Raw genomic sequence first — 27421 nt, forward strand, 5'->3', positions numbered from 1 at the left:
GTAGCTGTTTTATACTCCCCACCCTCTGATTCTCTCAGTGCCTTTTAACTAAGAGGGAAACAGTTGAAACAGTTGAAGTAAGTATGTGTGTGTGTATCATCAGGAGGAGGAAGCTCTACGGGCGCAGGTGAAAGATCTGGATGAGAAGCTGGAGACTCTGCGGATGAAGCGGGCGGAGGATAAGGCCAAGCTAAAGGAGCTGGAGAAGCACAAGATCCAGCTGGAGCAGCTACAGGAGTGGAAGTGCAAGATGCAGGAGCAGCAAAATGAGCTGCAGAAACAACTCAAAGAGGCCAAAAAGGTATACACACACACACACACAAACACACAGAGCCAAATCAGGTGCTGCATACTGATATGCCTCTGCACTTTGTAAATGAATTGCGCATGTACAAAACTTGGTGAGAACATTTATTTCTCTTTATCTATGAAGTGATTTGTAGCCATGGGGTCTGGCTTGTACGTAGTAAATGAACAAGTAATAGGTGAATACTGCTTGAATAATGCTTGATAACATACTCGTGGCACCATGCTAAGAAGGTAATGCCACTCTCATAATCTTGATGAACCAGATGATTGAGGAGAAGCATTACAGCACACACCCCCCCCACACACACACATTGACAGACCTCTCACACAAACAATAGATACTGATTTTTCCTAATGTCTTTACGGTAGGAAGCAAAAGATGCTTTAGAAGCAAAGGAACATTATATGGAGGAGATGGCAGACACAGCAGATGCTATTGAGATGGCCACCTTAGATAAAGAGATGGCTGAAGAGAGGGTGGAGTCTCTGCAGCAGGAGGTTGATGCACTCAAAGAGAAGGTGGATGAACTGACCATGGACCTGGAGATCCTCAAACATGAGATAGAGGAGAAAGGTATGCACACATACAAACACTTACACACAAACGCATTGCTTCATTATTTCTTTCATAACTTTTTAACACACACAGACACAGACCACTGGTAGAAACTTGTTCATTTACCATGGCTCCTGACTTGCAGGCTCTGATGGTGCAGCATCTAGTTATCATGTGAAACAACTGGAAGAACAAAATGCCCGTCTGAAGGAGGCCTTGGTCAGGTGAGTGAAATGTAATTTGTATCAAAGCCTGCCTTAGCAGCTGTGTAAGTCCAGATATTCATCTGCTTGTGTGTACGTGTGTGTGTCAGGATGCGTGACCTGTCTGCCTCTGAGAAACAGGAGCACGCAAAGCTGCAGAAGCAGATGGAGAAGAAGAACTTTGAGCTGGAGACAGTGAGGGTGCAGAAAGAGAAAATGCAAGAGGAAATGAAGATGGCAGAGAAGACCATAGATGAGCTCAAAGAGCAGGTCCTCTGAGCTTCCCACAACATTCACCTAGAGAACTATGGAATACATGTAGAACTCTACGAACTCCACAGTACAGAATGAACATATTACTCAGTCTTCAAATCATGTGAAGTACTTGATTTGATGGAATTGATTGAGACAGAAAATTGAAAAGCTAACAAAATACAATCTACTCTGAAATCTGACATCAGTGAGACTATCAGGAGGTTTTATAATCATCATGGTGAGTGTGTTGGTGTGTTTTAGGTGGATGCAGCTCTTGGAGCAGAAGAGATGGTGGAGACTCTAACTGAGCGTAATCTGGACCTGGAAGAGAAAGTGCGGGAGCTCAGAGAGGCCGTTACTGACCTGGTGAGAAGATGCAGTCCTTTTAGGGGGAAAAAAATAGAATTTCTACAGGAGTCCATCACTAGTGCAATGTTAACATTGGGTATTTAAAAAAACACACACACTGGTGGTATGGACTAAATTATGAAAAGTTTGTCTTGGTGCCTCAAATGATAACTTGTGTGTTGGTGAGAGCTTAACATAGACACAAGATCATAGCATTCAGGAAGGAAATAAGTGATCATTTGATAAAACTTTAGACATATATTAAACATCCATAAACAACAGTCAGGTTTTAGAAAGAAGTCAGTCAACACATTGCTACTTCTCCATTTTTATCCTTGACGAGTTCAGGCATTTGGAAGCAGTTCATGAACTAGCAGTACAAATTACATAATATTATTTTATATTACAAACATGTATTTTGAATAATATTATCTCTATGCTGGCCACCCCTGGTGTGTGTATGCGTGGTAAGCTCTATCTCTGTTCTCAGCTGTGTGTCTAAATGTGCATGTGTTTTTTTTGTGTATCTTCATTGTAGGAGGCCATTAATGAGATGAATGATGAGCTGCAGGAGAACGCCAGAGAGACGGAGCTGGAGCTGAGGGAGCAGCTGGATCTGAGTGCAGCCAGTGTGCGAGAGGCAGAGAAACGTGTGGAAGCGGCGCAAGAGACTGTGGCAGATTACCAACACACCATCCAGAAATACAGAGAACTGACCGCACACCTGCAGGTGCTGCAGCCCCTCACACTACAGCTTCAACACTTCAACACTCACGTCTTTATTAAAAGTGAATTCTTTGGCTGAAGTAACTGGAGGAATGACACTAGGCTTGTGGAAGGATAAATATTAGGGATGACGTGTTGATTTAAATTAGTGTGTGTGTGTGTGTGTATGTAGGAAGTGAACAGAGAGCTGATGAGCCAACAGGAGGCCACTGCTGAGCCGCAGCAGCAGCCTGCCGAGATCTTCGACTTCAAGATCAAGTTTGCAGAAACCAAAGCATACGCAAAGGTTCAGCTCATACACACACGACACACTCAAAAGGTCTTTCAGAACAACTGTACCACTGTTTGTCTGTGCATGTATGTGTATGCATGTGTTTTGTCCCAGGCCATTGAGATGGAGCTGCGTAAGATGGAAGTGGCTCAGGCGAACAGACAGGTGGCTCTTCTCACCTCCTTCATGCCCGACTCCTTCCTGAGACACGGAGGGGACCATGACGGCATCCTCGTCTTGCTGCTCATTCCCAGACTCATCTGCAAGGTACTCTGAATGAGTGTGTGTGTGTGTGCATAAACTGAATGCTATTATGGTTTACTAATGTGTGTGTTTTAAGGCCCTAGGGGTTGTGAAGGATAACCTTGGAGTCCACAGTTATGTTTTATTATTTTATTAATGGCATGATGGTGGAGATTATTATAAAATACTATAAGATTGGTAATGGTTTATATAATTATTATTTAGTGATTGAAGTTATAATTGACTGGTCACTTTAATTGATTTAAAATTATGCCAGTTAAACTTACTTATGTGTCTTACAGGAAGTTAGTTTCCTTTAGTAGTGAATGTAGTTTAACAGAACAAACAAACCAAGACCAGATAGTGTCATCTTGAATCTAACTGCAGTTTTAATAAAACTTGACAGTGGTGTTTACATGATATGAAATGTTTTGAATCTAGAATCTAACACAACTAGTTTTGGTTCTGTAGGTAGAAGGTTCAGGAGTAGAAAGCTCTAATGACTCCATTAAATGATTGTTATGCATTATTTTATTTGCCTTATGTGCCTAATACTTTAATCGCTGGTTTATGCACAGAATAAATCTATGCAGCTTATCATATAAGGGGTATTATCATATCAGCTTATCATATAAGGGGTGGGCATTTTTTCATTTTTACACTGGAAGTGGTCCCTTTCTGCAAAAAGAGAGCCTTTGTTTTAAGGTACCGTGTGTGTGTTGCAGGCAGAGCTGATCAGTAAGCAGGCACAGGAGAAGTTTGATCTAACTGAAAACTGCTCTCAGAGACCGGGGATGAGAGGGGCAGTGGGAGAGCAGCTCAGCTTTGCTGCTGGACTTATTTACTCTCTGAGTCTGCTTCAGGCAACACTGCACAAATATGAGTAGTGCGTATACACACTCACACACACACACACGCACACACACAATTAAACTATTCTATTATAGTAATAAAATGGCATTAATTTTGTGTGTGCTGAATATGCATTTTCTGTCTCTGTAGTGCCCTTAATCAGTGTAATGTGGAGGTATATAAGCGTGTGGGTTCCCTTTACTCTGAGATGTGTGTGCATGAGCGTTCTTTGGACATCCTCATCGATTTGCTGCACAAGGATCAACTGGATGAAACTGTGAACGTGGAGCCACTTACTAAGGCCATTAAATATTATCAGGTATTTCTCACTTTCGCACACACACACATACATACACACCTAGAAGACACAAATGTGTTGCTCTGCATGTTGCGTGATGCTCAGGCTGTCTTGGTTAAATTTATGTAGATTAAATCTATCACAGACAGTGTCTTTAGTACTTAGCGAGCACTACACTTACTATTGTAGAATTATCATATCATAGACAGAGACACTCAGTATGATGAGCATAATGAAAAATATACATAATATTCTGTTCTGTGTCTGCAGCACCTTTATAGCATTCATCTAGCTGAAGAGGCGGAGAACTGCACTATGCAGCTGGCTGACCATATAAAAGTAAGATATACACTTACACAGAATTGCCAATTTAGACTAATAGCGCTTCTCCACTGAACAGCGCTGCTTGCCAAGCCTCAGCAACAAATTTAGACATTCCACATTCAGTCTGAGTGTGTGTGCCACTTCCCCATTGCGTAGCTCCAACCGTGATAGTAGGAGAAGTTTTTCTGGAGGTTATCACATGGTGACTTGGTAAACACTACTTGAATTCAAATTCATGCAGTTTCTGCATTTTCTGGGGCTGAATCTCAAATGTCTTTTTACACTATTCATGAGGGCACTAGGTAGGGCATACAGCTTAATTACGTTATATCTTATGTAGGGTGCAAAGTGAAGCCATTTGAGATCTGCCCTATCTAAAAGATGGCAGATTTTGCTTAACTCACAGTTCAGCTCCAGGGTCCCCAGTGCAATCCTGAGCTTGAGTTACTGCTTTTGTGGAGTTTCACATGTTTTCTGTGTGTCTGTGTGGGTATTCTACAGACTCTCTCTTTTCCTCCCGTCACCCAAAAACATGACTATAGGTGGACTTGGCCCTTGGTATGAATGTGTGTGTATGGTACCCTGTGATGGACTGGTATCCCATCTAGGGTGTATTCCCACCTCACACACAGCGTTCCTGCGATCCACAGCTACCTTGAACAGGATAAGACATTTACTGAAGATAAATGAATGAATGAATACTGAACACCAAATTAGTGTTGACAGTTAAAATAAAAAATGTTGGCCTCTTATAAAATAATGACTTTTGAAAAGTGTGAGAATGGGAGAGGGAAGCAATTCCAGCCAGAGACAGGATGTGTGTGTGACTGTGTTTGACCAATTGATGGACTGCGCTAATTTTAGCTCACAAGTTACCTGGGCAAGAAGTGTAACCAAATGCTGCAGGGGTGCTTAAGTATGGCACAGGTTGTTTGGTGGTGAAGGATCATTGGTGAGTTACTGAGCTGAATTGTGCCACATTGTCTGGTGGAGAAGCACTATAAAGTTATACTTCTACATGTATATCCACATCAGTGATACAATTTTTCATTTTAGCTGTGAAAAGACACAGAGAACGCAATAGGTTTGAGTTTTAATGTTCATTTTGTAAAAAAAGAATTTCTTTTTTACATAAGAATTGTTGCCAGATAATCTCTTACCTCATCTACACCACAAGCAAAACATCAACTTTCAGTCTTGTGCATGAATTAAATCTCATGATTAAAAAAATCTTTTAATAAAGATGATCTAAAAACTCAGTGCTAACATTACCTCTAGAATTATTGTGAACTTTTTATAAAATGCATCAAACTTAGATAAAGAAAATTCTTGATGTAAACAGACACTGTCATCTGTTTTTTTTTTTTCGTCTCAAGGCCACTCGCTGCAATTTTATTTGGTTATTGTTAGTGCTGACAAAATTGGATTTGACTTCCTACACATTTTTTACAGCTATTCCTGAGAAGACACTTTGTTTGATATTGAGAATAGATCATGAATTATGTAATTGACTACAAAAACCATAAAGAGTAGGATTTGAAAACATATTTGCATGGAGATCTGCATCCACACACACACACACACACACACACACACACATATGCACACATATACAAAGTTCTTTCTTAAGGCTACAACTGTGATCTTTTTTGTGTTGGCACAGGATCATTGTCTCCTGACATCATATAGTGCAGCTCTAAAAACACTTGACTAACATATCCCTGTATCTCTGCAGTTTACCCAGAGTGCTCTGGACTGCATGGCGGTGGAGGTGGGTCGTCTGCGTGCCTTCCTGCAGACGGGAGAGGAAGAAACACTGTTTTCTGTGCTGCTCAAAGATCTGGACACTTCTTGTAGCGACATTCGCCAGTTCTGCAAGAAGATCCGCCGCCGCATGCCGGGCACTGATGCGCCAGGCATCCCTGCTGCTCTCAACTTTGGGCCACAGGTCCACACACACACATTGTGCACATATACACAATGCTAACAGACATATATTTCTGCTGACACACTCACACTTAAATCCCTTATGTATGACTGGTCAACTCAGGTAGAACTTACGGACAATACATGTCTTAAATCCATATTTATGACTCAACTAAAGTGGACAGGCATGGCTGATAGGTGTGTGTGTGTGTGTGTGGGCAGGTGAGTGAGACGCTGGCAGAAAGCAGGAGGCAGCTGGCCTGGGTGAATGCTGTGCTGCAGGAGGTGGCTGCAGCAGGAGCTCAGCTCATTGCGCCACTTGGTGAACATGAGGGTCTGCCAACGCTTAAACTGGAGGACATGGCCTTCAAAGCAGCTGAACAGGTCAGTGCATGTGTCTCTGTGTGTCCCCGTGTGCAGCATAGATAAGTGTGTGTGTGTGTGTGTGTGCGTGAGAGAGAGACAGTTACTGTAATTGTAATTTTAATTAGTTTCACTAATTAGATTCACACTTTGTTTAATTAGTTATTTGTGTGGTTCCATCAGTTTTCTTTCATTTTTATTTTTAGCCCTATAGATTTTAGTTATTTTAATTTCATTTTAAGGTTTCCTAATTTTACTTCTAGAGACAGATTGAGGAATTACAGTATGTTTGGCTGTGATCTTTAAAGAGGAGTGAATAAATATATACTGTACATTGTATGATATCAGTAGACACTCACTACCTTCCCCTAAACATGGAAAGGGAAAACAAAAAAGGAAATTCATTCATAATCATGATTTTTTATTTAGTTATAGTTTTGTTTCCTTTTAATATACTATTTTATTGAAATTTACAAAAATATTTGTCCACACTCTTTCTCCTAGCAACCTAATGTGCTCGTTGAGGGAACTTTAAATGTTCTATGTAAATCCTTACAGCAGAGTGTTGCCCTTTTCGAAAAGATAGTAGTCCTTTACAACTTTTACCCCCTAGGAAGCATTTTTCATTTTATGTCTCTTTAATTTCAGTTTTGTTTCATATAAAATATTCCTTCTGTGCATTTTTTGTGTTCTGTTCTCGTGCTCAGATCTACGGCTCCCAGGGTATAAACCTCTATGAGTGTCTGCGCCAGTCCTGTAGCGTCGTCATCGCAACCATGAATAAGATGGCCACCGCTATGCAGGAGGGAGAGTACGACTCTGAGAAGCCACAGACTGGGGTGAGTTCAATACGACAGCTTTATTTCTGCAGAGCTGTTAATTATTACAGCAAGGCCTGAAATGCTCTAGCTGAACATTGGAAATTAAACAAAGCATTACAGGAAGGCCAAAATTTGGAATCATATTTCCATTTTGATTTTTCCCATGCAAAGTTTAGAGATTTACAGTGTGTGTTTGTGTGTGTGTGTTGTAGATGGCTCCAGTGGAGGTGCGAGCAGCTGCACTGAGGGCAGAGATCACAGATGCTGAGGGGCTCGGGCTAAAATTGGAAGACAGAGAGACTGTCATCAAAGAGCTCAAGAAATCCCTCAAAATAAAGGTACCCATAATTTTAAAAGAGATTACAGTACATTCACATACGTATGCTGCATACACGTATGTAGGCTGCTAATAAAATGGCTAACTGTTGTTGAAACTCTTCTGTGTGCAGGGTGAGGAGCTGAGTGAGGCCAATGTGCGCCTGAGTCTTCTAGAGAAGAAGCTGGACAGTGCGTCAAAGGACGCAGACGAACGAGTGGAGAAAATCCAGACCATTCTGGATGAGACCCAGGCACTCCTAAAGAAGAAGGAGAAGTAAGAGAATAAAGATTAGAATAAGCTGACAAGCACAGACGACCTTTTACACAATAATGTGGTTTGTTCTCACTTTGATTCCACCAATTAATAACTATTAATTGATCAATCGTACTGATTCTCCCAAATCTCTGTCTCTGTCTGTGCATGTGTATAGGGAATTTGAAGAGACCATGGATGCTCTGCAGGCTGACATAGACCAACTGGAGGCAGAGAAGACAGAGCTGAGACAGAGGATTAACAGCCAATCAAAGATGACCATTGAGGGACTCAGAGGAAATCCTGCCTCTGGCATTGCATCCATTGTGACTGGTGGCATCACAACTGGTGAGAATGATGAAAATTATATTGTCAAAATGTATTAATATACATGTGAGAATGAGAAATGAATGAAAATCTAATTTTCTAATGGCACCCTAAAGGCTGTATGGTTATAATGACTAAATTTTATTTGTTTGTTTGTATGGTGGCCAGGGTAAAAATGTCACATGCTGACTAGTCCTTAAAACTACAGGCTCAGCTAAATTGAAATCTGTTGGTCTTTTTCATGTATCTCAAAAAGAAGTTCTGGTTATTCACAAAAGCGAAAAGTGAGAATATCATATTTAAAGATTCCATTCAGGGTTTTTTTTCCAGAATTAGTGACATCTGACAGGTTTTCCCAGATCTCTGCACATTTTTCTGCTTTTCCCTGTCATACCTCCTTTCCTTCTCTGAATCTAATGTGTGTCTTCTCATCTCTGTTCCTTCCCACTGCAGAGGATCAGAAAGGTAAATTGCAGACAGACCTTGCTACTCTGTAATCTACACTATGTGCCACACTATTATGCAAAAAGGAGTTCTTTCATGACACACTCCATTTAGGGACTCAACTTGGCAACAATGATCTCAACCAACTGTGAGAATTTAATTGATTACTGCACATGAGTATAAATGCTGCTGCCATCTTTGCACTTTCTCCACAATTGCATTGTGCTGTGGTATTAAACAAGTCGTATAAAGTTGTTGATGAAGCCATTATTATGGAACGAAAGATTTAACTGCAGAAGAGAAGACAGCAATCATTAGAACTTAGGTAATGGCAAATCAATGCTTGAAATGGTTAAGATAATTGGCGAAGATCATCATAGCATAAAGGAGTATGTGGCAGATTCAAATACATTTAGGAAAAGTTCAGATAAGGGGAAAATGAAAGTTATTTCACAACGTTCCCCCATTAAGCAATACTGATGAAAAAGTCTTTAGCCAACAGCAGAGATATTTGATGAGGTTGGTGCCAGCAATGTTTCAAGGTCCAGGTTACTCCACCCTTTTGGAGTCTAAAACCAGGTATTTGACATCCATTGAATCCATCCATAAAGTAAATGGGCCCAGACATACAAGAAGGTGGATTTCAAAACTGAATAGTTTACTGACAAGTGCTGAGCAACTCTTGATGGACCTGATGGATGGAGCAAGGGTTGGATCAGACTCAAAAACCAGCAAGGAGGTGGTGGTGGTGTGATGTTTTGGGCTGTAATAATTAGTGGTGAGCTGGTTTGTTCTCTGGTGACTTCCTGAAGGTATAACATTGACTGCAGATGCTTAGACTGAATTTTTGAAAAACAACGTTGTGCCATGGTACAAAAGTAAACCTCTGGTATTATAACGACATGTGACACTGATGCATGATAAAGCTCCATCACAATCTTCCAAGATGACAGTAGAGTACTGAATGAAAGTGGGCTACAAAAATGGCCATCTGAGTGATCAGCATTTTTACTTGATTTGAATCTCAATGAGATCCTGTGGTGCCATGGTAGTTATATCTGTAAATAAGCTCTTTATCTTGGATTATTGTTAAATAGAAACTATTACAACACCATATTTATCAGCTCTAAATAAACCTAGTTGCAAATTCCAGAGTTTGTGTAACAGCTTTTATGAAACTTTTGTGAGAAAGTACAAATGCTTCATAATTTTGATCACATATTTGCACATAAATAATGGAAATGTGGTGCAGTTTCCACTGGTATGTACTCTTTATTATTCAAGATGTCAGATAAAAGTGTTTTGCATAATAGCTTGACACACACTCTACTCTCTTCACTTCTTTCGTTTTCTCTTCTGACCTCCCTTAAATCTCTGCCTCTCTGCATGGTTCTTATGAGTGTGTCCTTCATCCAGTGCATGGAACTAACATAACCTTATTTAAACACAACCACACAGAAATATACACACTCATCAGAAAATGTTTAAGCTGCCAGTTGCATTACATTCAAAAAAAGACAAAGGCTTGCTAGTAATCTGTTGTGTGTGTGTGTGTGTGTGTGTGTGTGTGTGTGTTTGTGTGTAGGTGCTGTAGGAGTGTGCGCTGCAGGAGGTGTGCAGGTGATAGATTCTCCACTGCTGACACAACAGATTGAAACTCAGAGACTCAGCATAAAGCGCTTGAAGAATGAAAACAACATCCTGAAGGTCTTCTGTATACACACACACACACACACACACACACATGCACTTCATTTCTCAATCATGTTACAAACCCTAGTCTGGTCTTAGATTTGGTTACAATGCCAGTAGTCCAGGGTAGGCCAATTAAACGTGTGGCATATTGGCAGTATCTTGCTTATTTCAGTTTAGGAGTGGCCTGTGAGGCTCCAAAGTAGTGCAACAGAAAAACATTTCACCCTGTTGTTGGAGAATTGGGCATTAGATATGCTCTCTCAGTGGGAGGGATGGTGATCCTCTGTCTCCTGTCAGTCACAGCAACATTAGCCAATCATGGGTGTATGTAAGCTCATGTATGAGGAAGAGGGCGGATAGCACTTTCTTACAAGTGTGTTAGGCTGCCCTGTGACAGAACATGTCTCAGAGGAAGCATGTTAGCCTTCACTCTCTCCAGTTAGTAGGTATCATATGATAGGGAAGAGCTGGCTGGTGGATAGGATTTGGCAGGTCACCAAATTGGGGAGAAAATTGAGGGAAAAAAAGAAATGGCCTCAGTGAGGCTGCCACATAATCAGGAATAATAGTATAATAATACTGTATACTATAGTAATAATACAGTGTCTGTTGCACTAGCAAATCAGCAAATATGAATAATTTGAAGCTTATATCAAAATCCAAATTCGCTTTGATTCTAGTGACAAATAAAATATGTTTATTTGAATTATGCACACTGTTTCCTATTGAAAGTTGAACAGGCGTCTCTTGAAACCAAAAAGACTATTTTACAAATACGTCCATAATAAAAGAGTGGTTTCACTTTGAACTACTTTTTTCTATAACAAAAAATAAAAGTGCTAAGCATTGCTGATATGTTATACTGTATTATATTGTAAAGGCCTTTCACTGACTAAATTTTCTACCACATTTCCATTTCTTCCACTTGTTATTAAAGTTGAATAGCCCTGGTTGAGGTCAAAAACAGTCCTGGGCTAAATGTTCTAGATTTCAGAGTATATGCCCATACTTCTGTTATCATTTTCAGACTAAAAAAGTCAATTAGTCCTAAATGTTTGTGCATCTAGGCGGAGAAGATGCATGCTCAGTTAGCCTCGCTTCCTCCACTGAACGTGTCTAAGCTGAGCTGGCGTGAGGGTTGCAGACCGGAGGTCCTATCCAGCGCTCTCTATCGCAAAACAGACCAACTCTTTGAAACACTGCTGCAGATGAGTGCCAACGTCAAAGTCGTAGACATCACTGGAAAATCTCCAGGTTAGAGCTCATGACCTGCTCAGATGGTTATGCCTCTGCACAGACATATACATTTTTATTAATATAGAGACTGTTTGTGTTCCTACTTTTTTGTACAGTGAGTCCCAGTGCCCAGCTCCTGGAGCAGACTGCAAGGCTACAGTCTCTCAGTGAGACTCTCGACAGGCTAAAGGTAAAAACAGGGTCAGAGCCCAACCATAAATCATTACAGTGAAATGTGATTGGCTCAGACTGACCCCAGTCATTCACTGTCCTTCAGGATGAAGTGGCAGAGCATGTGGTGTCTCAGAGACCTGGTGCTCGGGTTTCGTCTGACTTTGCTACTTTCCCCTGCACCTCATTCGTAAAGGTAAAACACGGAGACAACTCATGACCTTCCTATTATAAGGTTGTATCTTGGTGAAGAGCTGCTTTGAAGTGTTTTGTAGCCCACCAACATGGTTTACCCTTTAAATTTACATTATCGAAAATTCTGAGACAATAAAGGTTGCGTTCATTCTATTTGCATCCTGGATAACGACTAGGCGGCAGGTAGAACCTTATAAAACCAGGTTTATCTGTGATCAGAGATTAATTTGTTTTCAAATATTACACAAAAAACTTTGTAAAATAAAATGAAAAAAAAGGCACCACAGAAGAATAACATATCCTCCACTGATGAGGTTTGCATTTTTTTTTTAATTCCTAACTGACTTTAAACCAAAATGCCAGACAGAACCTTATGCTACTGAGGTCACAAACTGCTTTAGCAACAAGCCTAATCCAAATCAATCCCCTCAGAACCTCTCATTTTTGCATTTCTCACATCTCCACATTTCTTTATCTCTCCCAGGCTAAGGAGGAGAAGACGAGAGATGAAGTGTTGGTTGGTCGTGTGATGGTGCCTTGTGCTCGAGGGCAGGAGCAGGTTCACCGGCTTGTGCTGTCCCAGCACCAGCTGCAGAGTGTGCATCGCCTGCTTCAGACTTAAACATAACCTTCGGCAAGAATGAGCCCTGCCGCTGCTTCCTGAAAACCCTGGTCCACTTTCACTAGATACATCTCAACTTTACCATTGGAAGGAAATGCATGAAACTTGGAGACCTGGACAAATCGTGAATCGCAGTGACTGGTTGGGAATGTTTCTTTGCCTTGGCATCTTCACAGCCTGAGAAGCACATGCTCCTTCAAAAGCTAAACTGATCCTTAATAGTTACGTCTTTAAGTATATTTAAATATTTTAGATGACACAAGTGCACCATTTTCCCAGAAACTAAACAGAGTTTATCATCTAACATCATTATTTAATTCAACTTAATTCAACCCTTCAGGTAATTTCCAATGCATTCTCGGGCTGATTACAGCGAGCTAGAAGAGGAAAACACAGATTTCTGTACGGCTGACTGCCGTGATCATAAAATAGTTTATAATGGTTTAAAACTCTGAGGTTCCAAATCTTCAGGGACTAATACAAGCAGTCATGATGATGTGCTATGAAATTATAGCGTTCAGAATTATTCATCTGGCTGTGCATGATTTCTGAAGTGGCCCATTATGTAAATCTATTACTAGCATAAAAGGGATCAGGCTATAGGGGAAAAGCAAGTCAAACAAGGACCCTTAAGGTTTAGGTTTGCTGCAATATTGATGTTCCTGTGGTCCCTCTTGTCATCCACTATCATCCACAGGCATTCAGTGTATTATGGGAAATTCATTTAAAAAAATTCAGGGTTTAAAATATGTAGACCAATTCGTATATGTAAACTGTCACAAACAAATGGCCAAATAAGCCAAGTATCTGTATCTCTTAACGATTGATTTAAATAGGAGGCTAAACATTTCATATAGTCTTTGAAGGATGAGAGATTGTGAGATTTAGGCAATTTAACACTAAGACTAGTCCTTAACATTTAAACCAAAGGTGTTTAATGTGCTATGTGGAGTTTGTTGAAGAGCAAATCTGAGTTTGCATACCAGATACAACCCAAATATTCACACTCATTAGAAAGATGACAAGGTCATTGATTATTTTCGGGTGGAGGAGGGGCAGTTGGCAGAGGACAAACTGCACAGTATTTGCTCAAAAGTCAATATTCAAGTGGTCTTACGTAATCAATGTAGTCTTAAGTTATTAACCTATTTATTGTGTAAAATGCCTAATGTTGCTTACATTGACATCATTGTGAAGAATGTGTTTGATACGTTACGTCTGAATAAAGCACATCTAATAGATGCTACAAAAATAAATTGGTCCATATGTTGTCAAAATTTTGCAATAACAGTGAGAAAGCGCAGTGAGCAGGACCCCTTTAAACTACTAACCTCAGAAACCACAATAATGATAAAAGCTTTATTATTAAACATGTCTTTCCTTTCTCATTTCCTGGAGACAAGCAGGGTATTAGCGCATCATTCAGAACAAGGGAAAAAGAGGAAAGAGGACAGTAAAGAGAAACATTTTGCAGAGCCCATGAAACCTTCTTCATATCTTCTGCAAATACTGCTTGAATTTAACCTGCAGTGTCCTTGGTGTAAGTGCAATAGTTTTGGAATCTTCATCATCTGTACTTCTAAGCAAAGAACACCTTTTGTGTTTAATATAACTAGATATGCCCCACACAGATACCCTAAAGATTGCTGTGGGCAGTCTCAGTTGGATAGCCTAAAGGTTGAACTTACTGAAGATAGTTTATACCCAAGTCTTACATCATACAGTTGTGGAAGAGTAATGTCTCATAATCGCACTATCCGGTGTCACCCAGAAGAGGCTGACTTCCCTTTTGAGTCTGGTTTGTCTCAAGGTTTCTCCCTCATGTTGTCTCAGGGAGTTTTTCCTTGCCACTCTTATCTTTGGCTTGCTCATTAGGCACCTAAATCTAAATCTATATCCGGATTTCTGCTTCACAGAAGAACAACAGAACCACACCTTCCAATTATTCAGTAACTGCTTTATCCTGGTCAGTGTCCTGGTGGATCTGGAGCCCGTCCCAGGAACACCAGTCCATTGCAGCGATCACCCATATAGATATTTGCACATTCATTCACACCTGGTGGTTTAATTTAGAGTAGCTAATCCACTATCGGCATGGTTTCGGAAATTGAGGGGAAATCAGAGAACCCAGAGGAAACCCACATGGCCGCAGAGAGACCAGCAACCTGAGCTCACTATCAAACTGGGGACCCTGAAGCTGTGAGGCACCAATGCTACCTAATGCACCACCAAGCTGCCCTCCTAGTACTAATGCCCTGCAGATTCTGTTTCTCTGTTTACCACATGTATTGGGAGGTGAGGAACAACTAAGCAGCACCTGTCTGCCTAATCAGCCTACCTCCACCTGACATTTTCAGCATTTTTGGATACCCAAATGAGCCTATAGACACGACTATGGAAGTTGGCAAGCTAGCTGCTATCTCCTTGCTTGCATTTTACTTAGGCAGCATTACAAACATTGTTTTGGTGGTGAGTGTAGCACAAGAGTGGTACCTGCTGGTGGTTTGCTCATAGCATATCCCCTGCTGAAGGTTAAACATTCAGCCATGGCTCCAAGGGTTGTGGAGGCAGTACTGATAGCTACCGTCCTGCTGCCCCTGCTCTGTTTCTCCATCATTTTTCTCCTCCCATTCACTTTCTTGCTGTTCTTCTGTGTTGAATGCTGCTCACAACATTTGAGACTATTAAACAGTATGCTCTTAAATTTTGCCCCCTTGTGCACCCATTTCACTGCTTTTTAATAACAAAAGCAGTCAAAGACATACTAGTTGCTTTCTATTGCAAGCCATTCTGCAGGAGGACTCTGAAATGGGATTGCAGCATACTAGAAATCACATTTCTTTCTTCAGAGCATTTTAAACTTTTCACGTTATAAACACTTTTATTTGTTTTTTTGGGTCCCTAAGCATGTGTGTTACGTTTCAGCATTTGATTAACAAGTTTACGTTTTGATATGTCAAAGCTAAAGTACAGTAATCCAACATACTGCTCTGATAGAGCAGCCTGGAGGTTTGCAATTCAACAATTTTTCTTTGGTTTTTGGTAACATTCATGTAGATGTAGAAGAAACCCACTGAACTACTCCAGTCAACAATGCATGCCATGCAGTTTTCACTAAAAAGGATCATTTGGACTATTCATCAGAATAAGGCAATGGTTTTTCTGAACCAAAAAGTTGTCATTCTCTTTAATAATCATAAAATGGAATACAAACATCTTCTCCAATACATAGAAGACTCTAAAAACCTAAAAGGTGTAAAACATCTGAAGTAGGTTTTGCAGGGTACGAATGAGTCTGCTACTCAAAGCAGACTGACGGGTAAACTGTAGAGAAAGAGTGCAGAGCTCTCTCTGAGCAAGTAACAGTAAAAATCTTTAGGCACAATCACCAAGGTGGGTAGACATGGGATGTGTGTCAGTACAAAATTGGAGTAATTTGGCCCAGGTGTCAGCTTCTCTGTAAGAAGAACCTATAAATACATGGACAAACACTACTTTTTGTAATCAAACGCTCCCTTTTTAAAAAAGATGCACTGAGGTGATAGGTGATAGAGGAAAGAATGGCGAGTGAGAAACTCCAGCTTTGCAAACAGCAATTAAATTAATATTAAGAACAAAAACCTTCGGATGAGTTAGGAAAATTTGTATGGAAAAATGTCTTTCTGTCCTGAGTTTCCAAAACAAATCATTAGAGGCAAAAAGTATTAAAATGTTTAAAACACTGATAAAACCAACTCTGAGTGTTTTTCAGTAAATCAGGCAGAAAATCCTCAGGGTCCTTGACCAAAAAAAAACAACAAAAAAAAAAACAGACAATAAAACCAATAGTGCAGGGCCCTCAACGGTTCTGTCAGAGCCATTCGCTGATAGGACGGGGCTTATCTATGCTGCTGGTGGATTGCAGGTCTGTCACTGGAAGAGGTGGGCTCTGTTGGCAGCAGGAGCTTTGAGGCAGTCTCTGAGGCCTGTCAGTCATGGCAGCGGGGCCTATCGGCGTGGCTGGTGTCGGCTGGGACGAGGTGTGGAGGCCGATGCAGAGGCAGCAGCATCCTCGGCTTCCTCCAGCTCACCCTGCAGCTCCTGACTCACGCTGGACTGCAGTGCTGCTGGAGTCAGCCACTCTTTAGGCAGGCAGCTCTGTAGGAAGGGCACACATGAGCTGAAGTAGGCCAGTCTGTTCACCCAGCGTGGAATTTCACGACCACACAGGATCTGCCACAGACACAGCACACAGAAAATGGTGAGAGATTATGTGACTCCTGTATGTAACTTTAAATTACAGCAAAATGCTAATCATTACTAGAACATATGGTTGCTGAGTAGATACATTTATATTGCATTATACAACTATGTCTAGAGTTTCAGTTAATGTTCACATTAAACTTCAGAATGGGGAAAATGTGATCTCATGCACAACAGTCTCTAGAGTTTACACAAAATGGTGTGAAAATAGTGCAAAAAACATCCAGTGAACTGCAGTTCCGCATGTGGAAATGCCTTTTTGATGAGAGACGCCAGAGGACAATGGCCAGACTGGTTCAGTCTAACAGGAAAGCTACAGTAACTGAAATAACCACTCTTAACAACCGTGGCAAGCAGAAAAGCATCTCAGAAGGCACAACTCATTGAACCTTGAGGCAGACATGCTACAACAGCAGACGACAACACCAGGTTCCACTTCTGTGGAAAACAGGAATCTCAGGCTACAGTGGGCACAGGTCAACAAAACTGGACTGTTGAAGGTTGGAAATCTAATCTAATATTGCAGTGTTGTTGGCTATTTTATTTTTACTACTTCAGTGATTTTTTTTTTTTTTACCCTTTTGTACAGTGCAGACACTGCTGCAATTAAAATATGGAACAAATACACATTCTTGGCAAATTAAATATATATTCAGTTTTTTTTCCTCAGTTTCGCCCTGTCACAACAGCTGGTGAGTGTTGAGACTTTGCTGGTTAATCACCTTAGCAGCAGATTTAACACTATCCGAGAGTAGCACTGGATGGCATAAAGTGTGAATACTAGCGGCACTTCCAGGAAACAGTTCTTTTTCAAGACAAATTCTATATATACATTTGGGGTCAAAAGTTTACATATGCCTTGCAGAATCTGCAATATGTTGATAATTTTAAAAAACTAAGAGGGATCATAAAAAATGCATTTTGTTTTTTTTTTTTTATTTAGTACTGCCCTAAATAAGCTATTTCACAAAACAGATGTTTACATATAGTCCACAAGATAAAATAATAACTGAATTTACACAAATGAACCTGTTCAAATGTTTACAGACACTTCATTCTTAATACTGTGTCTTGTTACCTTGATGATCAACTACCATTTTTATATTTTGTGATAGCTCTTCTTGAGTCCCTTGTTTGTCCTGAGTAGTTAACTAATCTTTTGCAAGCTGCTACTGGGCCAAATAATATATTTTTCTCAGTCAGGTTTTGTTTACAGGGAATGGGGGCTAAAACCCTAACCACCCTAACACACACACACACACACACACACACACACACACACATTTCTGTCAGTCATGAAATCTTACATGCAACAAATTTAACAATTACAGTTTTCAACAGAATCAAATGTATAAGAATCCATGAATCCATGGTAAACATGTGCACATAAACTGGCTCTTTCCTGTTCTGTGCTACCAGAAGCCTTACCTCTGACAGTGCTGAGGAAAAGTGATTGCAGTTCTTGTGCATGAGGTGGTACGCGTTACCCTTGTACTCTTTTCCTAGCTCCTCCATGATCCGCTCTATATCCTCCTCTGTGAAGTCTGTACTCCCGAGAACGATAGCCTCTCTGATAAGAAAGGGAGAGAGAATGCAAGAGAACATTTCGTGGCATTCCTTTTTACCTAAATGTGCACTAGGATGGCAACAAGTCTGTTATAAAACTCACTTGAATTTAAAGGTCTCCCCAAGTTCTGTGGCATCACCAGGCGTTATCTCAAATATGCCGGAAAATGGATATGGATGCCCTCCATAAGCGAATTCTGCAACGAAAGAGAAACCAAACACAGTGAGAAGAAATAATGTGTCACTTATTTATATTCCTGAAGTTACATCATTATGTGTCCAAACAGACCAGCAGAGGGAACTCACCTCTGCCGTAAATCTCAATCCCTGAGTGAAAGACGCCGATACCCAGAGAGGTAGTGAACTCATTGATCCAGTACTAAAATGAACAAAGAGTTTATATAGTACAAATGCACAACCCATTAACACAGGCTGACTCTGATAAACATTTATGCAATTGTTGCCATAAGAAACAGTTTGAACCAGAAACATTAACTTTCCTTTTAACACTAGTTTAAAAATCTTGTAGTTGTTTTCTAGGCAGCTTTAATAAGCACATTATAATAGCACTTTCACCACACAGCTGTATATTTATTTCAATGATTTTACTTTTTGAGAATAGTTAACATACTTGAGTTATGCTTGATCTTTTACATACAATATATTTCATATAAACATGTTTGGCCATCTATAATGACTATGGTATTGCTTTACAAGTTCTTTTCGTTGTGGATGTATATGTGGCCTTAATAAGCAGCCACTCAGAAGATATAGGCAGAGACAGCTGACCTATTTCACTGTGGCATTTACACAATTTATTAAGAAGCTATAAGGAGTGAGTCACATAAGCCCTGACCTCTCAGTTGTTTCTCTAGATATCAGTCTATAAGAATATCTGTATGTCCCTTAGTGTTACAGTAACCAACCATGAGTGCACAATACTATACATAAATAATATTTTTAAATACTGGTCATATTTTTCATTGTAGGTTGGATGGTGGATTAAAACTAGACAATGTCTAGACAAAATATGGAAATTGTGATACTTGATAATGGATTTTCATCAGAAGGCCATTTTTTAAAGGTCTGTTTCAAGCATCATTGTCCTCTCTCACACAACAGTTGTACTGTGCTGTACTGTTTATCCTGTGTAAGAGCACTTATAGCAAATAAAGAATAATGCCATTATGCAGAACTCAGCATGTGAAGTGGAATACATCACTGTGCACTGTTTACACTCTGTACCTTCATACACCCTGCTTTATATTATCCTGTTCTTTGATATCCTGCCTGATGTATTTATTTCATGACGTATATTGCAATTATTGTTATACACTATTTGCCACTGTGCCTTGTCTGAGACAGTACTCCTGCCACACAAACAAAACTATGAAGTCGTACTATGCAGTGGTTTGTTTTTGTACTTTGCTTTTTTCTTTTCTTTTTTTTTTTAAACTAATCAGTGTTCATTACATTTACAAAATATCATGTGTACATATACCACACTGCCAAACATGTACCAACAAATAAAGCTGAACTGAAATAAATATAATCAAAGTATAAATTACAATAGCATGGCTGCGAGTCATTCATCACACTAGGGCACTTCCGGCTAATGAATCATCTACATTGCGGAACACCAGTCTTTCGTAACACAAGTAAAATAACTCAAAAATTACCACATACAAAATGACCACATGCTTATGCATTTCACAAGCAAAAACTCGCCTTCTGATTCTGTCAGCACTCTGTGTTCAGACACGTTTCTTTTCCAAGTAGCGTCAAAGGAAACGCAAGACATGCAGCATAAAGAAAAAAAAAACAAGAACACACAATGTCCCCTGCCTATAAAAAGTCACACAAGACCAAGAACACAATGTCCCCCTTAATTTCTACAACCTCTTCAAGGCCCCAGTGTGTGACATTGAAGCATTTCTTCAGAAGTTATATTAAGCCTGTTCCTTCTAACACATGAAAGTAGTGGTTGTGGCTTAACAGCAGTAGTGTAAATAGTTTCTGGCCTGTTCACATGCGATGGATATAAAAAGTCTACACATCTCTGTTAAAATGGCAGGTATTTGTGATGTCAAAAAAAAAAAAATTAAACCAAGATAAATCATGTCAGAACTTTTTCCACCCTCAATGTGAAATTACAACATTTAATGTTGTTTACATGAAAAACAATCAGAAACATTTTAGGGAAAAAATAGAAAAAATAAAAAAGTTACAATAACCTGGTTACGTAAGTGTGCACACCCTTTTACAACTTATGTTGAAAAATAAATTTTCATACACCTGTCATCAATTAAATTATTCTGTTTAACTCCAAATAAAGACCAACTGTTTCTGTACGAATGCTAAAGCCATGGTCCGCAAAGAACTTACAAAGCATGTATGGTGTCTTACTTGTAGAAAGGTATCTATCAGGAGAAGGGTATATAAGAATTTCCAAAACATTAGATGTACTGTGGAACACCGTGAAGGCCATCATCAACAAGTGGAGAAAATGGAGCACTACAGATACACTGCCAAGAACAGGACAACCCTCCAAAATTTACAAAAGAACAAGACAAAAACTTACCAGGGAGGCTGCCAGGAAACCTACAGCAACATTAAAGGAGCTGCAGGAATATCTGACAAGTACTTATTACTCTCTACTCTTTGACAACAATCTCTCATATTCTTCACATGTCTGGGCTATGGGGTAAGAGTGGCAAGACAGAAGCCCATTCTCACAAAAAAACATCCAAGCTCAACATAATCGCCCCAAACCATGTGACAGAATGTGTTAAGGTTAACAAACAAACAAAAAAAAATCACTAAAAGAACACCATAAACACACTGAAGCATGGTGGTGGAAGCATCATGCTTTAGGGCTACTTTTCTTCAGCCAGAACTGGGGCTTTTATCAAGGTGGAGGGAATCATGAACAGCTACAAATACCAGTTGATTTTAGTGCAAAAGCTTCACATGTCTGCTGGTAAGCTGAAGAAAAAGAATTTCACCTTTCGGCATGACAGTGACCCTAAGTGTACATCCAAATCAACAAAGGAACGACTTAACCAAAAGAAGGTCAATGTTACTGAATGGCCGAGCCAGAGCCCAGACCTGAATCCAACTAAAAATCTGTGGGGTGACCTGAAGCGGGCTGTGCTCAGGAGATGCCCTTACAATTTGATGGCTCTAGAATGTTTTTGCAAGAAAGCGTGAGAAAATTTTGCCAAGTCAAGATGTGCCAGGCTGATAGACTCTTACCTAGAAAGATTAAATGCCGTGATAAAATTTAAAGGTGCTTCAACTAAGTATTAGTTTAGGGGTGTGCACATTCATGCACACTTTTTTCCCCCCATTTTTTCCCCCCTAAAATGATTTTTATTGTTTTTCACTTGTACGTATAGGTTGCAATTTCACAGTAAATGTAGAAAAATTTCTGACATGATTTATCTTGGTTTCATTTTTTTTCATTTCGCAAAAACCTGCCATTTTAACAGAGGTGTGTAGACTTTTTATATCCATTGTATCTAGTATTTTACTGTCAACTGGGACCTAAAAGAAACTTTGGGGCACAAAACCTTGTAGGGGAAAAAATACAGTATATGTACTGTTAATTTTCAGGAACATCAAATAACCCATTACTTCTTTCAAGCATTACAAATTCAGATTCTTGGTCAATCTGATTTACCTCCACAGTTAGTTAATGAAGTTTTTTTAATCCTTAAATTATTTAAGTCATAATAGAGGCTTTTATTAACTGGGAGAGAGAATACATGAAGCGCCATTTTGTGGGCTGGTGTGTCTGCTTTCATTTTAACCAGGAGATACGTTGTAGACTGTTTATGTGGTTAGTGTGTGGGTAAACACAGGGTAATCAGCTAAGATGAAAGCTCTTTATAACTTAAATGTGTTTTTATTCATATTTAGAATCCACATATTGTGTCTTGTTCGTTGAGATCAAATGACCAGAGCAGAGATATGACTGGGTGTGACATGACTGGGTCTGAAGTTGTGCTTTAATCAGCAATTATTGTGTGGTTTCTCTGTTACTGGAAAACACCAGCCAGCTCTCCCCTAGACACAAGAAGCCAACCAACTGCATCTTTTCAAACTTCTGCCCATGTAGCGTCACAGGATGGTGTAACACAGGAAAGCACTATCTCCCCTCTTCCTCATACATGAGCTCACAGACCAGACGCCCACGTTTGGTTGGTGTTGCTCTGATTGACAGGGGAGGGAGGGAGGGAGGTTGTGGGAGAGAGAGGAAGAATAATGCCATTCATCCTGCCCAGACACCATGAGCATGACTGTGGCCATGATTCGAACATGTGATCTCTCAACAACAGAGTGAACGCTTTCACTTTTCTTTTGTTCTACTTGGAAGCCTGCCTTTTGCTATTCTTAACAATTGGAGAAACCTATAAGCACTTCTAAATTTTTTAAGAGTAAATAACTGACGTCACTTGTACACTGAGCATATTTATACATGTACATACAGGCCAATTGGTTTAAAAAAAAAAAAAAAAGTAAATACTGGAGAATTTATACGAAATCATGACAAAATTGATTTCCAAAGAAATCAAGTTTTTACTCAAGTACATAGCTAATCACAGTGAAATAATTATACCTATGCCCTCACTTACTGCAAAAGCTTATGAAACACTCCCTTACTTACAGAACATACCCTACAACAGAGTCATACAATTACCACACTACACACCTCAGTTGAAAATCAACTATTACAAAAGGTACATTACGAATGTACTTTGCATTTTAAGAGCAAGACATAAAGATGTAATTTGTGTGAATGCTTTTGTATTCTATTTATTGAAGTATTATACACATTTTTACATTATTGCTCACCTTACTTTGACAGGGTTAAATCTTTCTGCGTCACTAGCTTTATTGTACCTTTTGTCATACTGTTATGACCTTTACACTATGGGCTTTGTGTTTTAGGCTACACAACAAACTGAACCTTACTTGGTTAAGATGCTTCAGTCTCAGTTGTGTTCCCCTGTGTAATTACCCACTACAATAATGTTAATGATCTGAACAAGAATAACTCTCGATTGAGATTCAGTTGGCAGTGTTTGCTGTAATGGGCTGCTGGTCCTCGTGGTTTACTGAATTAAATGTGTGGAAGCAACGTTCCAGCTGATAAGATGATTAAGTCAATGAGTCACGCCTTGGGAAGATGGGATTTTCCTCAGGTTTGCCATATTTTTTAAAAATGCAGCTGGCAGTGACCAAGAGCTTTAGGCACCATGATACAAATATGTACCATGTCAGAGGTGCAGCTAAAAATATTCTTTGGGTGTCATAGCACTGTCTGGCCAGTATGGGGGAAATGGTGGCATTGAAAAATACAGTAGAGGAAAGCACAAGAACTGGTTTACTTCATCAAAGATACAATTTTGGGAAATAATACTTATCTCGAAGAATTAGACCATTCTTCAATAATGCAGAAAGGTTACACATGATGCATAAAGGACTGCACTAATTGAGTCGGTATCATCTGACAGATAGTACCACTGCAATTAAATATTTAGTGTCACCAAAAAATAAATAAATAAATAAATAAATAAATGCAAAATGGTATGCAAGCTGGATACTGAGGTGCATTATAATTTCATACAAGGATCTATCATATATCTAAGAAGTTATTTGTCTCAGGTAATTGATATTTTCTTGAAAAAGCTCAACTGATCAGTTTTGGAATTGCTTTTTATTCATGATGACATAGAACCAGTTCTTATTATGCTTGCTTCCCTACTCATTTTCGTAATTTTCTGATAAATGTCGGAATACTGGATGAACTAGTGCTATACTTTAACAGTTATATTGCTTTAAGCCACTTTACCTGACCTTCTTTGCTTTATATGCCACTACATCAGAGTAAAAGACATGAAAACCTTTCTGATGTATCTATATCCTGTTGCACTTTTAACCCCGTGCTGGCCCTTAGCATGCAGGCCTGGTAACTGAGACGAGTCCAATCCTTTCCCATGCACACAGACATTGTAAAATCTTAATGAGTGAGCTCATCTCTCGGCAGCAAAACACTGACAGCTTGAGTCGTGATCCACTAGAATCAAATCTTGTATATGAAATCCTTCATTACTTCAGCTAAAAGCAAGAGCTGATCTAAATGGTGTACAGAGTCCAGGCTGTAGTTCATGCAGTTTAAAATTAGACATGCTCTATGCATGCACTTTGTTCACTTACATTTACTTTCCTAGTGGCTACTTGTTTATTGATTCAAATACATATACTGTAATGGGATCCAGTAACTTTGCTTACTGGCAGTTTGCACTGCTTTGGCCTTATTATTCAGTTGTCTAACAATCCTGCTTATGTAAAGCCAAGAAACATGACACTCACTTGAAAAACACCAATATAACTTCTTTTTTTTCCCCCAGATGGAGTGTGATTACCAAGGCTGTAGCAGTTCTGTAGCAGATCCTCTGTGATAGCTGATCATACGCATTTACATAAATTGTTTAGCCAAAGGCAGCTCATCTGCCCAGAAACTAGTTACGGGGCTAAAGATATTTGGTAATAATAGGGAGAGTTTTCATAGAATTCACAAATTCCTGTTTTAAGAAATGTTGATGACAAAAACAGAAAGGACAAAGAAGTATGACTTTATTGTCCCTGCTTCAAATTCAAAACAGATGTCCAATCTGTTCAGAGAATGTGGCACTAGTCAAATGTGGTAATGTAAAGCAGCAGTGCAAAAACAAATTGTCTTATTTATAGCCATAAACTAATCACTAATGTTTAAATGTATTTAAACATTAATGTATGTATTGTAATGTATTAAAAGGTAACTGCTGACTGTCCCTAGTCAGTCATGTCAGTTGCTAATCTGGACCTTTGTAAGCAAGGAATTTTATGTAACTGGACCTTTACAAATTTTAGTTGAATACTCCTGAGCTATGTATACAGTCCATATGAACGACAACAGATGCAAGGCTGCTGTTTTCTTTGTCCTCTATAACTCCAATATCACCAAGACTGGCAAAAAGGAGATGACGCAATATTTCTTAAGAAGCTACTTAAAGCAAAGAGACAAATATTTCTAAAATACACCTTAGTACTTGAGGACTAAGTTTGCTCAGTAACAAACATTGTGTTTTGGTGATTTGGGCAAAACACGAGGCTCAGGCACAAGGGTTTAAAAGATAAGGGGGAAAAAACAGCAGTTAAGTTTTAATTGTCTGTTTGAAGAAACTCAAGTTATTCCACATTCAACATGTTAAACAAGAAACTATACACTACTGTGAAAGAGTGTGAACAAATAGATTAATGCTACTACCTCCGAACTATCAAAAACAAACACTAATACCGGTATTTTGTTATTAATATAGCTCGATGCCGTTCTATCATTTCGATACGTTAGCAGAAAGGCACGCTACATACAAGTAGTTTTATACTAACACACAAGCACATCATTCAGCAAAAACAGCAGATAAGGTCAGATAAGCAGCTAGATAACTCAGTTTCCCATGCAGTAGTCAAACCAACTTAACTGCCTCCTCGTTATCAAAAGTGTGATGTTGTTTTTAGCTAGCCGAGATGTCTAAAGCAACAGAAATGAAAAATGAAACTGTTTAAAAAAACTCACCATGTCATACACATTCAGAATAACCGGCTCGTTGGCCATTACAGGCTTTCCTTTCTCCTAAGAACCCGTCTCCTCCGTTCAGCAAAGGCAGCTAGCCTGCTAGCTGCTGCTGTTTCACCTCTGTTTTATTTTTCTTCGTAACTAAAGTCGTTCACAACAGCAGTCCGTTGTGTTGAACTCGTTTGTCCCTTTGGTTCCTGAAGAATATAAAACAGAAGTGTAGGAAAGTAGCTCTAAGCCGGTTAATGTTAGAGCGCGCTGCTCTTCCTTGCCATTAGCCACAGATAAAAAGATGAAGCTAGTGAGCTAACCGCAACGCCAACAATATCATCACCTACTGCTGCTAGCCTGTTAGCTTCATCCCCGGTGACCACTCGAGGAAAGCTAAAACTAAGTAAAAGCTAGGATATTCGTAAAACTTCAGCCATCAAACGAAGAAGTAACTGTTGGCGTGAACGGAAACCTAATATAGGGCGAAATAAGATAACATCTTAGCACCCAGTTTGAGCAGTGAGTACAACATCAGAGCTCTGCCGCTGAAACAGTGGGGGCGGATCACTGACACAGCTGCTACCTAACCCAGCCTGCCTCACCGGCTATAAACACTGCCACACTGTACACTGCTGCCTAACCCAGCCTGCCTCACTGACTATAAACACTGCCACCTAACCCAGCCCGCCTCACCGCCCATAAACACTGCCACACTGTACACTGCCGCCTAACCCAGCCCGCCTCACCGCCCATAAACACTGCCACACTGTACACTGCCGCCTAACCCAGCCCGCCTCACCGCCCATAAACACTGCCACACTGTACACAGCCGCTTAACCCAGCCCGCCTCACCGCCTATAAACACTGCCACACTGTACACTGCTGCCTAACCCAGCCCGCCTCACCGCCCATAAACACTGCTGCCTAACCCAGCCTGCCTCACCAACTGTAAACACTGCCACACTGTACACTGCAGCCTAACCCAGCCTGCCTCACCACTTATAAACACTGCCACACTGTACACCGCTACCTAACCCAGCCCGCCTCACCGCCTATAAAGACTGCCACGCTGTCCACTGTCAGCTTTCAGCTTTGCTCCCCTTTCCCCGTGGCACACTGTATGAACATTCGTCTCTCACGCTGCTGCCCTGGGTTTGAAGACTGACACTGATTTCCAGCTCTCTTCTCACATACAGCCACCCTCCTCACATTGTTAATAAAACCCTCTTAACCTGCTTCCTG

At 40.0% G+C, this 27421-nt stretch overlaps 2 protein-coding genes across 9 annotated transcripts in view; one reads left to right on the top strand and one right to left on the bottom strand.

Moving 5' to 3' along the window:
- The window catches only part of dctn1b (dynactin 1b), a 31061-nt gene extending 17049 nt beyond the window's left edge, over nucleotides 1-14012 (top strand). For 6 of the 7 annotated variants that reach the window (XM_034302971.2, XM_026938352.3, XM_026938378.3 and 3 more), the window contains 23 exons: nucleotides 104-301; nucleotides 679-883; nucleotides 1011-1089; nucleotides 1179-1338; nucleotides 1585-1689; nucleotides 2210-2401; nucleotides 2570-2683; nucleotides 2783-2935; nucleotides 3637-3797; nucleotides 3914-4082; nucleotides 4332-4400; nucleotides 6121-6333; nucleotides 6534-6695; nucleotides 7382-7513; nucleotides 7708-7833; nucleotides 7945-8087; nucleotides 8245-8414; nucleotides 8847-8858; nucleotides 10423-10544; nucleotides 11600-11786; nucleotides 11885-11958; nucleotides 12046-12135; nucleotides 12619-14012. In XM_034302971.2, the coding sequence (XP_034158862.2) occupies nucleotides 104-301; nucleotides 679-883; nucleotides 1011-1089; nucleotides 1179-1338; nucleotides 1585-1689; nucleotides 2210-2401; nucleotides 2570-2683; nucleotides 2783-2935; nucleotides 3637-3797; nucleotides 3914-4082; nucleotides 4332-4400; nucleotides 6121-6333; nucleotides 6534-6695; nucleotides 7382-7513; nucleotides 7708-7833; nucleotides 7945-8087; nucleotides 8245-8414; nucleotides 8847-8858; nucleotides 10423-10544; nucleotides 11600-11786; nucleotides 11885-11958; nucleotides 12046-12135; nucleotides 12619-12756 (3174 nt within the window). In that variant the 3' untranslated portion in view covers nucleotides 12757-14012. The remainder of the gene's footprint in view (nucleotides 1-103; nucleotides 302-678; nucleotides 884-1010; nucleotides 1090-1178; nucleotides 1339-1584; nucleotides 1690-2209; nucleotides 2402-2569; nucleotides 2684-2782; nucleotides 2936-3636; nucleotides 3798-3913; nucleotides 4083-4331; nucleotides 4401-6120; nucleotides 6334-6533; nucleotides 6696-7381; nucleotides 7514-7707; nucleotides 7834-7944; nucleotides 8088-8244; nucleotides 8415-8846; nucleotides 8859-10422; nucleotides 10545-11599; nucleotides 11787-11884; nucleotides 11959-12045; nucleotides 12136-12618) is intronic. The other variant, XM_026938361.3, reaches the window with a different exon arrangement.
- Nucleotides 14013-15913: 1901 nt separating this feature from the next.
- desi2 (desumoylating isopeptidase 2) lies at nucleotides 15914-26841 on the bottom strand. 2 transcript variants are annotated; one of them, XM_034302972.2, is made up of 6 exons: nucleotides 26527-26841; nucleotides 26189-26385; nucleotides 18871-18943; nucleotides 18668-18761; nucleotides 18427-18568; nucleotides 15914-16968 (listed from the first exon to the last, which is right to left on the bottom strand). In XM_034302972.2, exons 2-6 carry the CDS (start codon nucleotides 26225-26227, stop codon nucleotides 16744-16746), a joined length of 573 nt encoding a protein of 190 aa, XP_034158863.1. In that variant the 5' UTR covers nucleotides 26228-26385; nucleotides 26527-26841; the 3' UTR covers nucleotides 15914-16743. The 2 variants fall into 2 exon arrangements, with proteins under 2 accessions (XP_034158863.1, XP_026793026.1); XM_026937225.3 differs by having other exon boundaries at nucleotides 26189-26841.
- Between the last annotated feature and the right edge of the window lie 580 nt (nucleotides 26842-27421).

Source organism: Pangasianodon hypophthalmus, chromosome 3 (genome assembly GCF_027358585.1).
Source record: "Pangasianodon hypophthalmus isolate fPanHyp1 chromosome 3, fPanHyp1.pri, whole genome shotgun sequence".
In the NCBI taxonomy this organism is placed as follows: Eukaryota; Metazoa; Chordata; class Actinopteri; order Siluriformes; family Pangasiidae; genus Pangasianodon; species Pangasianodon hypophthalmus.